The 16298-nt window shown below is 57.5% G+C and overlaps 1 protein-coding gene across 1 annotated transcript; it reads right to left on the bottom strand.

The window, feature by feature from the left end:
- Nucleotides 1–4160: 4160 nt before the first annotated feature.
- LOC119105277 (tyrosine-protein kinase Src42A) lies at nt 4161–15818 on the bottom strand. The gene is made up of 7 exons (XM_037228743.1): nt 15066–15818; nt 13144–13429; nt 12664–12832; nt 11895–12056; nt 7262–7472; nt 5925–6049; nt 4161–4921 (listed from the first exon to the last, which is right to left on the bottom strand). Exons 1-7 carry the CDS (start codon nt 15497–15499, stop codon nt 4713–4715), a joined length of 1596 nt encoding a protein of 531 aa, XP_037084638.1. The 5' UTR covers nt 15500–15818; the 3' UTR covers nt 4161–4712.
- Nucleotides 15819–16298: the final 480 nt, after the last annotated feature.

Here is a 16298-nt window from a genome sequence, read left to right as displayed (position 1 = left end):
AATACTCACCATAAGTTCCATTCTGGCCTTTAATGGACCGTCGCATTGAGTACATTTGCGCTATCGTGGACGCCCGGAGCCAGATGCATGCTCATCTGCAGCGCACCGGTGCCGCTGTCCAAGTGCTTACCGTTTACCGCCTCATTCCGTAGGCTGCGCCGTGCGCGACGGTGGCGTGTTGACCGTGCGCGGGAGGAAGGGAGAACCCCGTGCGGGAGCGAGGTGGATCTCCGTGGGATGGCCTTGTGCGGGAGCGAGAGAGATCCCCGCGGGATGGCCGTGTGCGCGAGCGAGAGATACCTCCGCGTGATGGCCGTGTGCGGGAGCGAGGGAGATCTCCGTGGGATGGCCGTGTGCGGGAGCAAGAGATATCTCCGCGGGGTGGCTGTGTACGGTAGCGAGAGATACCTCCGCGGGATGGTTATGTGCGGGAGCGAGATGGATCTCCGTGGGGTGGCCGTGTGCGGGAGCGAGAAATCTCCGCATGATGGCCGTGTGCCGGAGCGAGAAAGATCTCTGTGGGATGGTGTCGCGCTGGAGCGAGAGATCTCCGTGAGATGGCCTTGCGCGGGAACGAGGGAGATGTGAGAGGTGCCGTGGGATGGCCTTGTGCGGGAGCGAGAGAGGCCCCCGCGGAGGCCGACATCAGCTCTGTCTGAGTGTCGGATCGAGGCGAGCCTGCAGGTTCGACGGCGTCACGTGCGAGCCCTCCTAGTGTCCCGCCGCTGTTGACGATGTGAATAGATCTTTATGCGGCTCGTGATGTTATTACTGGGACGTGCGGCGAGAGGCGCTAGAAGGCGGATGACGTCAGCGAGTTTGTGTTTCAACGTAGAGCAACGAACTCAAAGGATTTGAGCGAGGCGGCATTCGCCAAAAGGCATTGTGAGTTGGGGGTTTGGACGCCTCAAGCTGTGTACGTGATCAGGGCCGTTTAACCAGTACCTCATGGCATAATGAAGGTCAATAATTGTGAAAATCAGAGCTCTTAACTCGCAACACCGTAAACAAGAATTTCAAGGCCTTTCTTGCTGACTTTAAGTTCACTGAAGGTGGTCTACTAGTGCTTGCCGAGCGACTGAGGCCCTTCGCAAGGCTACCGTGGCCGGGCGTCCCGCAGGGCGCGTCCTCCTCATCTATACCACGCCGCCTGGTCGTCCAGTGGTTCATTGATAGGACAGACATGTCCTGGAGTCTGGGCTGCACATGGAAGGGTGTTGTATTCTAATGGAATGAACGCGCAGCTGCTTTGGAACACCGAGCGAGTCAGAATCGGAATACAGCCTCGTTCGTGCATTGACATCGGGAAGGAGTTGCCAATGCGTGAGCCTGATCATGATCATCACGAACGTCATGCATTGATCGGAATCGATGATTACCATCACGAGCATCGTGTATTGATCGGAATCATGGATATGTCAAGCGTCAGAGCGACCATTTAGGCAGATGCAGTCTGCCAGCGGCGCACTGCTTAGTGGAACAACCGTAACATCTCCGTCGTCTTAAGCCAAATTCAAGGCCCGTGATGGCCGTTATGCAGCCCGTAAAACGGGTTAGTGACAGAGTCTTGCCTGCATCTCATTGAGTCAAGCCTCGAGTAGGACCGGAGTCAGAGTCGACTCGGGACTGTCCACGCCGCACTCAACCGGAAGATGACTCAGCTCGCCATGCTGTCCACCGGGGATTTCGTGCGGAAGAGCGCAGCGGTGTCCGCCCGGGTCTGAACTCGACGATAAAAACAAAGGTAGCCGGACCAGGGCTCAGTTTTTTCAAGCAGGAGCTCACACCTGCGTAAAGTGACATGATAACTGTCGTGCACATTTGAGGTGGTGTGTCACTCCAGTCTCTGACGGCAGCGCACTGCTGGGCGCGTCAGTCCAGTCTCTGACGGCAGCGCACTGCTGGGCACGTCACTCCAGTCTTTGGCGGCAGCGCACTGCTGGGCGCGTCAGTCCAGTCTCTGACGGCAGCGCACTGCTGGGCACGTCACTCCAGTCTCTGGCGGCAGCGCACTGCTGGGCACGTCACTCCAGTCTCTGACGGCAGCGTACTGCTGGGCACGTCACTCCAGTCTCTGATGGCAGCGCACTGCTGGGCACGTCACTCCAGTCTCTGACGGCAGCGCACTGCTGGGCACGTCACTCCAGTCTCTGGCGGCAGCGCACTGCTGGGCACGTCACTCCAGTCTCTGACGGCAGCGCACTGCTGGGCACGTCACTCCAGTCTCTGACGGCAGCGCACTGCTGGGCGCGTCACTCCAGTCTCTGACGGCAGCGCACTGCTGGGCGCGTCACTTCAGTCGTGAGCCGCCTCTTGCCGCCGTGGAGCCACGGACGACAGGCTGAGCAGGGCAGAGCAGAGCAGAGCAGAGCAGAGCAGATCAGATCTTAGCCAGAGCCAGCCACTTCCACATGTCCGACACGGGATGGTTTTCACAGAGCTGACCCGTGCAATAAGCTAAATATTTTTTTTCGAAAACAAAGTAGGAAGCTGAGGCAACTAAGTAGGTTACATGGGTCAGTGTTGGGAGGCCAGGACACCACTAGTGAGTGGCGGTTAAAGGATGCATTTCCATAGTTGTCAAAATACAAACCTATTCACAGCGAATTCATCCCGTGCCGTCTTGTCACTACAGATTTGGAAAGTGAACAAAATAAGTCGTGTTAGTCTGCTGAAGTCCTCAAAGGCAAACGTCGCTGTAACCATTTGCCAACAGGATGCCTGGTTGGACGCTGAAAGCCGTGCACCAGTTCGTTCCCGGGGCTCTCGCCGAGTCTGGTTACCCGGGAAGCATCTGACCACCGCGGTCCTTCAAATCCCAGCTCAACAGTGGCGCAATGAAGTGCAATGATCAAGGCCACTGTACAGTTAGACCAGGCCGGCCCAGAACCTGGGCTTGCCCAAGCCGAATAGTCGTGCCGGACACCGGACCGCAGAAGGGACCACTCGCAAACCCCCCTCGCCGAGAGAGAGAGGGGGGGGGGGGGCGGACGTCCTCCGAGGTGCCGAGGGATGTTGGCGCCCAGACGGCGCCAGCTGGCGTCTGCACCGGCGTACGCACCACCACGCGCGACGTCGGCGCTTGGGCGGCGCGCGCCGTGCGAGCGCTTCGTGTCATTTTGCCGCACCACTCGGCACTCTGCGCCCGATGGCACGCGTCGGGACGCGCCAGACCGGATCACCAGAAACAACACCGCTGCACATGGTGCTGATTTATTAGGCTAATGCTAAAATAACGTAGAGGACAGGACAGCATAAAGGGCGTTTAATCGGCTGCAGGCAGAGTGCGGGGGCGCGACTCCGATCCCGGCGATCACTGTGTGCTTGACGCATCGAAGACAGAGAATACTGAAATCCACGTTGCAGCTAAAAATACACTCACACCGATCATGCTCCATCACAAACATGAAATCGCTGTCGCACCTTATTGGTAATGGTACACCTGGTCGTGCAATGCAGAGCGTGGGCCCCAATGGTCAGGCGGCCTCACGAGAGCAAGCGAATAAAGCACTGAAGCGAGGGCCTGCCCGGGCCCGGCCGCCCGAGCGCGCCGCGCCGACACGGGTGGCTGACGCCGCTCGTCCGGCGCGGCCGACGGGCGCCGGCCGGTCCCGGGCTCCTGGCTACAAATAAACGGGGCGTGTGGTGCGCCCTCGGCGGCCGAGTCCACCGACGGCAACTGAATACACTAGATCTCCGGGGTCTCCTGATTCGCGACGCTGACCGGCGCTGCCGACCACATCACTGGAAATCGGCGTAAAAAGGATACGAAACGAGACATATCTACATAAAATACCTAATCCACCTGCCTGGCTTCCGGCGACCCAATCATCTATAAAGGGCAATGTACAAAAATAGCCTTGAATAGCGGAATCAAGAGGCGCGGTGTCCGGCTCGGCCGCTCCGGCCCGACCGTCTCGTCAGAGCGAACAATCGCAGCACCTAAACGTAACCCCGGGCGGGCAGCGAGCCGTCGGCGTTTGATTCGGTGACCTGGCGTGACCGGAACACGACGGTGCCGGAGTCAGGTCACCGGGCTCTCCCCCATACATACACGTCTGAACATGGGGGTCGGGAAGGCCATCTCAGACACGGGACCACTGAGGATCGTCCACGCGCGCAATGCAGCTAGCTCTCTCCCCCCCCTCCCCCTCCTCTACTCCCTCTCTTCCACCCTGGCTGATCGGACCAGCAACCCAATAAAGACCCCCACTGCGCCCAAGAACACGGAGCCAAGCCTGAGAACGTAGCTCACTCTCTCTCCCTCTCTCTCCTCTCTCTCTCTCTCTCTCTCTCTCTCTCTTTCCCTCTCACTACATGCACACTGAGAACGTAGTCGATTCTTCTCTCAAACCAAAACCACACCAATAGCGAAGCCTCACACCTCCTCCCCGATCCAACCGTACCAAGGACTGGGCGGGCCTCTCTCCCGCTCGCATCAACACTCATCACGGGATGAAGCACCTGTGGCGGGGCGACCGGAGCCGACCCGGCCTGGGAAGGACGCTCGGGCCGCGGCCGCGAGCCCACTATGGTCTCGTGAGCGGGCGACACGTCCGGACCCGCTCCGGAGCTCGGCGGCGGCGGCTGCGACGGCTGGCGACGGCGGCGGCGGCGACAGCGGCAGCGGCGGCGCGCTGCCGGCCGCGGCAGTTGCTGGCAAGGGGCGAACATGACTGGGTCGCAGCAGCGGCCAGACAACGGGGGCCCGCCTAGAAGCCGGCCGCCTCCTTATACTCGGTGGAGTCCTGCGAGAAGAAGTCCTCCAGCTGCCACTGCAGCGTGTCGAAGGTGGGCCGCTTCATCGGGTCCTTGTTCCAGCAGAGCAGCATGATGTCGTACAGCTGCGGCGGGCAGCTGGGTGGCGCCGGCATGCGGTAGCCGTGCTCCACCTGATGCAGCACCTCGGCGTTCGTCATGCCTGCAACGGCACCGACGGCGGACGGTCAGCTGCGGATCAGCCACGGGCCGCCCGGTCCCCCACAGAGCCAGCCGTCAGCCGGGCTGGCCGGAGGTCACGCACAGGGCCGGTCAGCGACGTCGCAGACGGCGGCCGGCCGTCACGAGCTGTGCCAAGCCGACAGGCAGCGGGCAGCATGCCCGACATTGAGGACCGAGCGCGCCCGGCTCCGGAGAGATCGTCACAACAGCAAGTTAAGGACAGTGACACGCGCTACCCTAGGCAGTTTAATGCGACGGACTGGACCGGGACGAAACGGAATCCTGCCGGCCGAAAGTAGGCCGAGGTTTGCGTGCGCAGCTCGACCCGGGCTTCGTGCATCACCAGTTCGCTCGCGCATGCCGGCTGTCATTCGCCTCACAAAACAACCTGGGCTCATATGCTCGCGACATTAACACCTTAAATGCGCGACACACGTCAACTGGCGGCCAGCTCGGGTGCTGAGGCCTCGGCAATGTCAGGTGGTGTCGCTGTGGGGTGACCGCCGCCGCCGCCAGCGGGGCCGGTCCAGGCCGTCCGCCAGTCCGCTCTCGCCGGTCGAGAGACGGCCGGCGGACCGTCGGTGCTGCCCCCTGGAGATGCGCCGGCATCCACAACCAAACACGGCCCGCCACCGAGCATACCGGTACTAAGTGCAAAAACCTTCCCATACACTGCGGGGTAAGCACGTCTACCAAGAACGAGCTCAGCGGACAACGGTAAAAACACAAACAGACGAGTCCACCACATAACAAACAGGATCCGGCAGTTGACCAACGCATCAGCAGCGAGCGCCGACGTCCGACTACTTGACAGTACCGCATAACACCACGTGGTGTGAGAGTCCTCACCCGGCAGCTGTAACAGCTCTCGCCAGCTACGCCTCAGCCGTGCTAACAACCCCACAAGCACACCAGCCTGCGCATGGAACACAGAGCGGGCCGCCTGAGCCCCGACCACCGCCGCCGGCTGTTACGCCACTCGCCTGGGTAGGGAATGCGTCCGTAGGTGATGAGCTCCGTCAACAGGATGCCGAACGACCAGACGTCCGACTTGATGGAGAACTTGCTGTAATTGGCCGCCTCCGGCGCCGTCCACTTGATCGGGAATCTGCTCACGGAACAGAGCGCAGCCGTCAGAAGTTCGGCCATCGGATGTCCCGGTGACCCTGTGACCCTGGTGCACGACGTCAGTGCCCTTGGCCCACATTGCGCCACCTGTGGCACAGCTGCGGGGCTACACAGCTCCGATAGCGAAGAGAGTACGCACATCACACCCCAGCGGCGTAAAAGCCGTCGACAGACGCGCGGTGCGGTCAAGTCAGTCCCAGCCGGAGCTAACTGGACGCGCCGTCCGCCGCTGTTTCGAGTCACCGGCCAGAGATGGCAGGACAGGAGCACCGTATCCCTTGCAAGCCGAATCCGGACGATGACGATCAGCTTATCAGCCCCACACGCCGCCAGGAAGGGGGGGGGGGGGGCAGCTGTAGCCCTGTAGCAGCTGTAGTCATCACAGCCCCACACGGATCGGTTTTACGGGACAGAAGGTCACAGGGCCGCGCCATCGAGCCTCAGCGCCAGGCGCAACTTCCCCGTCACCCACCTCCGTCACCTCTGAGGCATCTTGGCAACACTTCCAACAAAGATGTAGTAACGATCTGGCTCGGATAAGACGTCCGACCCCACCCCCACCCCGTTGGCCTGGTGTGCTTCCAGCCGGCCCTGTCGGGACCGGGACTGCGCTGACTTAACCTCCCTCGATCTAACCTGACCCAGCGCCGCCCTCCCCCCCCCCCCCCCGGCTCACCTCTGCGGCGTCACCGGCCTGCCATGATCCTGTCCCACACTAGCCTCACGCACCGCTGCCTCCCTCGTCACCACCACGCCCTCACCCGCCGCTGCTCTCCCTTATCACCGCCCCGCCCTGACCCACTGCTGCCCTCCCCATCACCGCCCCGCCCTCTCCCATCGCTGCCCCCCCCCCCTCGTCAACGTCCCGCCCTGATTCACCACTGCCCTCCCTCGTCACCGCCCCGCCCTCACCCACCGCTGCCCTCCCCCTCGTCACTGCCACGCCTTCTCCCACCGCTGCCCTCCCCATCACCCGCCCCACCTTGACCCATCGCTGCCCTTCCTCATCACCCCCAAGCGCTCACTCACCGCTGCCCTCCCACGTCATCGCCCCGCCCCGACCCAGCGCTGCCCTCCCTCGTCATCACCCAGCCCTAACCCACTGCTGCCCTCCCTCGTCACCGCCCCGCCCTGACCCATCGCACCCCTCCTTCGTCACGGCCCCGCCCTGGCCCGCCACCACCACACTGACCTGGCTCCGACGCGCGCCTCGTATTCGTTCTCCTTGATAAGCCGCGCGAGACCGAAATCAGCGATCTTGACGATGCTGTTCTCGCCGACCAGCACGTTGCGCGCGGCCAGGTCGCGGTGGATGTAGTTCTGACTCTCCAGGTAGGCCATGCCGGCCGCGATCTGGGCCGCCATGTCAATCAGCTGGTTCAGCTTCAGCGCCTTGCCGCGGACTGTCGGACACGGCGGGGCTCAGTGGGGGCAGGTTTTGACGGAGATGGGGGCCCAAAGCAGGCGGCACTCAACGACAGCAAGTTTCAGTGGGCGAGGAGGAAGGGGTGTTTGGGTCTCGGCGAATGGGTCCCAGCGGAGGGCACCTCAGGGGGAAGGTCTCCGGGGCAAGTCTCAAACGGCGCAAGTTCTCAGCGGGGCAAGGTCTCCACGGCGCAAGTTCTCAGCGGAGGAGGGTCTTAGCGGGGGAAGTCTCAGCGACGAAGGTCTCAGCGGGGAATGTCTCTAGGGGGGGAGATCTCAGCGAATGAACGCCCTCAGCGGGGAAAGATCTCAGCGGAGAGGCCCCGCGGGGGAGGACCTCGGCGGGGAAGATATCAGCGTTGGAAGATCTCATATCAGGCGGGAGTCTCTCAGGAGATATAAGGGGGAAGGTCTCAGCGCGCCCGGGGTCAGCGGAGGACGTGCGACCGGCAGCCGGGTCACGCGGTTGCAGACAGCGCCACAGCTTATGTGGGGCGATGTGTACTAGGGCGGTGCGGGGACAGTGAGTGCACAGCTACACAGGTATGTGGGGTCAGCATATGGGGTGGCATGTCGGCAGATAAAGCCACGCCGAATAACGGTTGCACCGAGGTTGACCCTGGTGACCGAGTCACACGTTGAAATAAACTGAGCCATTGGCTGAGAGCACGCAATACGGCCGCCCAATACAACACGCGCTGCTGGAAGCCACACCGGTACACCGACCGGTCCATCACCAGCCTCCCTCGTCCTGCAAGGGGGGCGGGGCGGGCGGCGGGAGGGGGGGGGGGGGGGGGCGCATGCATATAGGCATCCATGTGGTAGAGTTTAACGAGGAGTTTCCATTGTCATTTTCCGCGAGACTCACGCCTGCTTAGTTGTTGTGATCTGAGTGGGACCCTGAGGTCCTCACGTAGAGCGGAAGTGAGCAAACTCCCGTTGGGCGAGGGTAAACAAAGCTAGCCCCTGTCCGAAGACTATCGGCAGCGGGGATCAACATAGCTTACCCTTGTCTCGAGGCACTCTCATGGCGAGGGTTAACATAGCCCTTGTCTCGAGGCAATCTCGCTGGCGAGGGTTAACATAGCCCTTGTCTCGAGGCAATCTCGCTGGCGAGGGTTAACATAGCCCTTGTCTCGAGGCAATCTCGCTGGCGAGGGTTAACATAGCCCTTGTCTCGAGGCAATCTCGCTGGCGGGCGGCATCTGATAAGCCGGCGCCGGTTCTACGTCACTACGGTGCCAATCCCGCCCGAGCACATCTACCAGACAGTACGACTGCCGGCACAGGCCGCGGCTCGCTTTTTCAGTGATCGATAACTGATGATTCACTAGGCGCCCACGGCGACGGCGGCGGCGGCGGCGGCGGCGGCACGGGTGTCCCGATAGAGACCAGCGCCGGCGGCGGGGTATCGGCCGGCGGCGGCGGCTGCTACCCGGAACAGAGCGACCGCCGCGGCAACGCCCCGAGGTCACCCCCCGCCACCTCAGGCCCGAGCAAGATCAAATCCAAACACGGCCATAACAATCCATTTGAGACTAGTGGAGTGTCGTAGACGTTACTGGCAAGCGCGCGTGTGTATCACGCACACACGCGTGTATCAAGTGTGTATCACGCACTGAATTAGTGCCGGATATCGGAGCATTACAAACTATTGAGCTAGTATCGACCTAGCGCTGGCACTAAATACAACACATCACAACCAACAGCTGCCAGGCGTGATATCTCACAAAGCCAGCTCCGTCATATCGGGCACGCAGACCACCAGGACGCGCAGCCCGACCCCGAGCGTAGTGCGGCGCGGTGCGCATCCCTGCACGGGGTCTGCTCCGACCGCGGGGACCATGCCGGCCCACCCTCCACCTGCGGCACCGCGACTAGCGACCGCTCGCACCGGCACAGCCTACACCAAACGCAGCACCCGAGCCAAACTTCCAGAGACGCACTCTGAGCCCGGCCTCTTCCGGACGGAGCGCCGCCGGCAGCAGCCGGACTTCCGACCGGCAGCAGCCAGCCCTGGCAGGTGCCGCTGGCTGGACTCGCCCTCAGCCCGGCCCCCTCCGGACGGAGCGCCACCAGCAGCAGCGAGACTCCCCTCCCGGCAGCAGCGGGACTTCCCGACCGGCAGCAGCCAGTCCTGGCTGGGGTCTCTGGCCGGACGCTGGCGGGACCTGATCAGCTGACTGCCGACTAACCATGTGGCGCTCCGACGGAAGCCGGCTGCAGCAATCTCCACCCGGAGCGGACGGCCGCCGCCGCAGTCTCCGTCCGAGGCGAACGGGGGCCCGTATCGGCGGGCGTGACGCGGACGGACAACCCGCGCATGCGGCGGAGACGGAGCGGAGACGGAGCAGAGACGGAGCGGAGAGGAAGTGGTGATAAAGCGGAGACCAGACGGGGATAGAGCGGATACGGAGCGGCGATAGAGCAGAGACAGGGTGACGACAGAGCGGTGAGGAAGCCGTGATAAAGCGGAGAAGAGGTGGCGACGGAGTGGGGCCGGAGCGGTGATAGAGCGGAGACGGAGCCGGACGACCAGCGTGGCTCGGGCCGGACGGCTCGAGACCCGAGGACTGTGCATGCGTATGTGGCGTGCGCGCCTGTGTGCGTAACACTGATACATGCGAGATGACATCGATACGGTCAAGCATCAGCAGAAAAGGTGCGCCATGGTCCGGTGGTCTTTGGCGCCATCCCAGACCCGCATACATCGCTGCCACGTGCAGAGCATGTCGGGACGCTTCAACCTCTGCTCGGTCGGGACGCTTCAACCTCTGTTCTGTCCGGAAGCTTCAACATCTGCTCGGTCGGGACGCTTCAACCTCTGCTCTGTCCAGAAGCTTCAACCTCTGCTCGGTCGAGACGCTTCAACCTCTGCTCTGTCCGGAAGCTTCAACCTCTGCTCGGTCGAGACGCTTCAACACGTGTTCTGTTGAGTCGCCTCAACCTCTCCTCTGTCCGGAAGTTTCAACCTCTGCTCAGTCGAGACGCCTCATCGTTGTTGGCTTTACCGCTGCAGAGTGCACGAATGGCGCCAAGCATCGGCATATCCCACATAGGTGACCGCTAGTGAACGACCGACGGCCCGGTTAGCAAGTTCGTCACGTGCAAGCCAGTCCTGATCAGTGACGAGGCGCACGAGCGTGCGTCTGTGGCCCACTGCGGGCGCATAGGATCACACTCAAGACAAATACGCAACGAACAAATACTCGAATGGCGGTGATGGTAAGAGTTTTAAAGTGCGCCAAGTGCTGTGACCATTTTGTGGGGCACATAGACTACACAACACATTTATGTGACTTGTACAAAACACGTAAACCACGAAACCCTGCGCTGATAAAACTGCATGTTGAAATCACGGAGTGGCGTAGGCTCAGTGGCCACGTGGCCACATTTTCACACCACCCCGTTGCGCACAACACTCCCGTCAGCACTCACACCTTGTGCGCACTCACTCATCTCAGGGCCCATCCGTCCCTGTGGAGACCCGCCATCTGAACCGTGCCTCGACAAGACAGTGCCGCACGTCTTGCTGCCCCCCCCCCCCCCGCCCACTCAAGTATACCAACCTTAAAACCAGCCTTCACCAATGCCGACACTATCCACATGGAAGTGAATTCATACCGATAAAAAAGATGAGCAAAACGTGGACAAAGGGCGACGGTGGCTGACGTCACGTACATGACGTGGGACAAGTCGCGAAAATAGATTCTGCGCGTCCGGCAAAGATAGTACGTGACGTCACGTGCATCCTTGTCGTCCGGGTTGCTGTGAATACTTCCCACGCCTTACACGATGGCAGGCGTGGAGTCAGGGGGCAACCCTGTCTTCACAACGAAAGAAACCATCTTTCCTCGTTCGCATCGGATAAAGTGAGCCGATTTAGCCGAAAAGCTGACTGCGCGACACGCACCATATTTTTTGTTCAAGAGGAGATGCTGCAAATTTGTATGCATGCGGCTAAAAAACAACGCTTTTTGGGATCGGTACAAGTACTTCAGTCAAGAAGTGCTTCTCAAAAAATATGTGATTCAAATCGACAGGCCATTCCCAAACAGCTGTCCGATATTTTGGCCACTCTACACCAATACTGCGACGAACGTTTAGCCGAAGGCGTGCGGCTGGATGAAAAAATAATCTGCTCCTTCAATATGTTGAGCGCCTTACAACACATACTATCACGTCGTGAATGCTGATAATCCAGCTACTTTTAACACTTAAGCTATGGGGACTACATGAATCAGGCAATCGATATGCCCTTAATCCCAAACGACCGTCACCTTTATCGCAATCCGTGCAGCCAACTGGCTCCCAGCCAGTGAGAACACCGTGAGTTCTGGGAGGAAGGAGAGCGCCGTGTGTCCTGGGAGGGGGAGGAGATGCTCGTCGGCGCCACTCACTGCTCTGCAGGTACTCCAGCAGACTGCCGTTCTTCATCAGCTCGGTGATGATGTAGATGGGCTCCTCCAGCGTGCAGACGGCGTACAGCTGGATGAGTTTCGCGTCTCGCAACTTCTTCATGATGGCCGCCTCAGCCAGGAAGTCCCTCGGGTCCATGGTGCCTAGCAAAAGCATGACGCTGGCTGTGAGGACTGGCGATGTATTGATGCTTTAGGGCGTGCCAGTTTCAGAGGACGTCTTCTGGCCACCTTTGGACTGCTACACGGGCACACCGGGTCTGGAGTCGTGCGTTCCAATAAGCATGAGGCGAGCCTATCATACGATGCAGTGGCGGAGTCGCACGACACTCACCCAAAGTCACGTTAATAGTTAAAGTAATGTTCAGCTGCAAAACATCCAAGTGGCTCTTAAAAAGCATTACGCCGTATGATTAACTTGCTCAAGGCTCGAGGCTCGGGTTTAAGGGCCATCGAGACTCACGTTTATTTTTACATGAGCTGATAGCAAGCAGTGACCAGAGAAAAAACAGCATTCTCAGCAATGCTACCCACCAACAGCTGAACAGCTTATCTAACGACGTCGTGCATGTGACACAGGGCCAAAGAGGGCTGACAGAGGTGCGGCGAGGCGGCCGCTCTGGGCCGTGACCCCGTCCGGCAGCCACTCATCTGGCTTCAGGGTCTTTATGGTCATGGGGGTGGTGTTGTTCCAGAGGCCCTTTCACACCCACCCCTCTTTGAGCCGTGACCCCGTCCGGCGGCCACTCACCTGGCTTCAGGGTCTTGATGGCCACGGGCGTAGTGTTGTTCCAGAGGCCCTCCCACACCTCGCCGAACTGGCCCTGGCCCAGCTTGCGCACGAACTTGAGCGAAGTGCGGTCAATCTCCCAGTGGTCGCGCGTGTCGTGCGACAGGCCGGCCGTCACTGGCTTCTCGACCTGGACCGGGTCAGCGCAGAGCGACGTCAGAACACAGGCCGGACAGAACGGAGTCAGGACACAAACCGGGCAGAGTGGCGTCAGAAAACAGGCAGGACGGAGTGGCCTCAGAACACAAACCGGGCAGAGTGGCGCCAGAACGCACGGCGGACAGGGCAGCGTCAGAACACAGGCCGGGCAGACAGTCAGACCATCGGGCACAGAGCGACAGGAGAACACGATGGTGGAGGCGCAGTCGGAGTATGACAGAGTGTCAGTCGGACTCCGAGCACAGACGGGACAGCGCGGACAGGGCGGGGACACTCTCTCACCTGGATGCAGGGCTTGCGAAGGTTGACGCAGAGTCCATCCGCGTCGCGGCTGTAGTGCTCCACCAGGTCAGGCAGCGTGCGGAAGGTGGTGCGGCGGGCGATGAAGAAGCCGCCCTCGTCCAGCTGTCGGATGCGGTAGTGCTTCACCGTGTCGCCGTCGCGCACCGACAGAGAGTAGTCGTTGCGGCGCGACTCAGAGTCGCGGATGAGGAAGGCGCCATGCTCGTTCTCTGGCAGCAGCAGCTTCTTCTCCGCCTCGATCCGCTTGATCTTGCCATTGTACCATCTGCAGACAGTGGTGATGATGGTGAATATTTGGGGTGATAGGCAGGATAGATGCTTGGATATATGCATGTGGCAAAGAACATTGTATTTTGATATTATGGCCTGCTGCAGAAGTGTGAAAGGTTCAAACAACTGATGGATGAGGCTTAGTTAAGACAACTCCACAGCGGAATTGACAGATGTCCGCACACTGCACAATGGCAGCTTAAAGTCTACTGACCAGATATATTTATTTGGATACTATCCAAAACGTGAGACTTCTCTCCTCTCACAGCAGTACCACTCACTGCAGAGGTGTCACTTTGTATGCTTGGGAGGGGGGGGGGGGAGAATGTGCCTCCAATGCCCTTCTGAGCCCTCCTTCAATGTATGAACAAAACATGAAATACTGAACCAATGAAATGCAACAAGCCTTGTCCGAGCTGCTGGTACACAAGGACCCTAACAACATCACTATCATTATCACATTCACATCAGCTTCAAATGGGATGTCGTTCACCAATAACTTAAGTTCAGAACCAATAAAATACTATCTTATATCAATTTTAGCATAAGGACACAAATTCAGGTGGCCAAAATCTGGGAAGTTATCAAGATTTTGGGGTCAGAGAGGTCACCTTTATTGCTTCAGCACCCCCAAATCCATTTAAGATTGTGACACCCCTCAGTAACAGCAATCATATCATGATGTATTTGCAAGCAGACCATTATGTCTGCATACAAATATGCATGCATGCAGGCAAACAAGACCAACAGAAGCAGGAAAGCACAGTAAATGGCACTGTCCGTACAAGCTAGAAATACCGTGTCTTACCTGCAAACACAACACAGAAAAGTTGAGGAATAATCATGAACATGTTAGACACATCTAATCCATGAATGACTTAACCAACAATGAAACTACCCAACATGCAATAGTCAAAAACCAAAACAACAATAATTTCAGCCTCGGTGACCTGAAAATAAAGTACTCTGCCTGATGAGCTGCCACAGACTCATCTTAAGAAATCTCAACCAAGCTCTCATCTTGGGACCCATTTTTCACTCAAACAGTAGCTTGCAGACACTGAGAACTTTGATGTAACAAGTTGCTGGACTACTGCAGCACCCACACTTAGGAAGTTCAGGTACGTAACACACATATTTACATTGAACACAATGTACCCATAAACAGCTAACACCAAAATCTCAGGATTCAGGTGAATTCTGACCAAATAGTAAAACATTCAATTTATTAGCCATCTAAGCTAGACCTTCAAATATTCCAGTTTTCAACATCATCAACATATGACTAGCATATACTTAACCCTATCACATAAGTCCTTTCCATGCAATGCACCTTCTATTAACCTTTTGATATAAAGGTATTGATGTTTTATCTGCTGCAGAGCATGCATAATTTTTTCAGTTCCATGACAGGATGAAAGATTGCAACCAAAGTCTAAATCTCATAGGTTGTGTGCATAAATTCATTCTCAATATGCCTCACTGGGTACAAGACACTAATTATTTCCTTTAATGATGAACCCAGCTGTTACTGGAATAAAAAATACAAATAAAAAATGTTCTGATAAAACTGACCCCCATCCTAAACCCTAAACACCACTTTACAAGTGAAAGAGATACAGAATACTTACGGCTCTGCTTCAATGGACTTCAATTTTGCGACATAGTTAGATGGGATGTAGCCTGCTTGATATGTTGTTCTGCTCTTGGCATACCACCAATCTCCCTGAGTATCATTCAATATTTCCAGATGATCCCCTTTCTTGAAACTCAAATCTTCAGTTGTTCTTGCATCATAGTCATACAAAGCAACAAAAACCTTAGCATTGCTTGCTGTAGCAAGTGTGCTATCTGGTACAGATGGCAATGGTGGCCCATTCAAACGTGATTCTACTAAATACCTCCCACCAGCATCACTTGGTTGTTGTGCTAACTGACTATTTGCTGTTGATTGCTGATTGGGGACATCAAGGGCAGTGTGAAAAGCATGACGATCAGCTGGCGCTGATCCAGAGACCAAGTCTCTCTTCACATCCCTCTTGTCTTTGCTAAAGCAGCTGCCCATCTCCCATTAGTGTCCAGACCATTTAAACACAAATGCACCCACCAGACGGCAACAGCCCCTCTTCGAAGCTAATGATGGGATTAGCCACCACCTACAAGCCAGTGGCAGTGGTCCTTGATCAACCAAACTGGGACTTTGGCAGACCGTTCCTGTTCCACAAAGCGCCTCTTCTCCCTGCACAGTTCCACCAGCCACTCCCACACGGCGTTCACTCAACGCAGAACTGACACTCGGGCGGAATTTTCTTGCATATCAGAAAATACGATCCCATTGGGTACTTTCACACAAACACAATTCGCCGCAGTGGTTTCTAAGGATTTGGGGGCTGAGGAAGCGAAGGCGTCTGATCGTAGTAGAATACTGTCCGTGACGTCAGAAAATTGCATGACAGCCTTCCGGGCCAGGGGCAGTACCAGCGAGTCGTAGTAGAGTTGTTGTGCTTTAATATTTATGACGTCAAGAAGACTTCTTCAGAAGTCTGAGTGGTTTTTTGAAAGAGTTTCTAATTGCTACAACTTCATTAATTCACGAGATATTATTTTAATAAATAAGGTTTTGTTGCGTACCTTACACACCGATAAGATATGACAACGATACAAATTGATAAGTTTGGTAGTGTATACTACATGACGACGCCTATGTCGGATATCAGTGAAATCTACTACTACGGCTGTGATCAACTCGAGAGGTGAACAACAGCTGGCAGCAAAGCAGTGGACAGGTGTACTAAATTACGAGTGTTTGAAAATACCGTAGCATTCCGCACATATTTGTACCGGGCAGCGCTAAAAGATTATCG

The sequence above is a fragment of the Pollicipes pollicipes genome, unplaced genomic scaffold (genome assembly GCF_011947565.3).
Source record: "Pollicipes pollicipes isolate AB1234 unplaced genomic scaffold, Ppol_2.1 Scaffold_6138;HRSCAF=7277_pilon_pilon_pilon, whole genome shotgun sequence".
NCBI lineage: Eukaryota > Metazoa > Arthropoda > Thecostraca > Pollicipedomorpha > Pollicipedidae > Pollicipes > Pollicipes pollicipes.
This window is presented reverse-complemented; position numbering and strand designations above follow the sequence as displayed.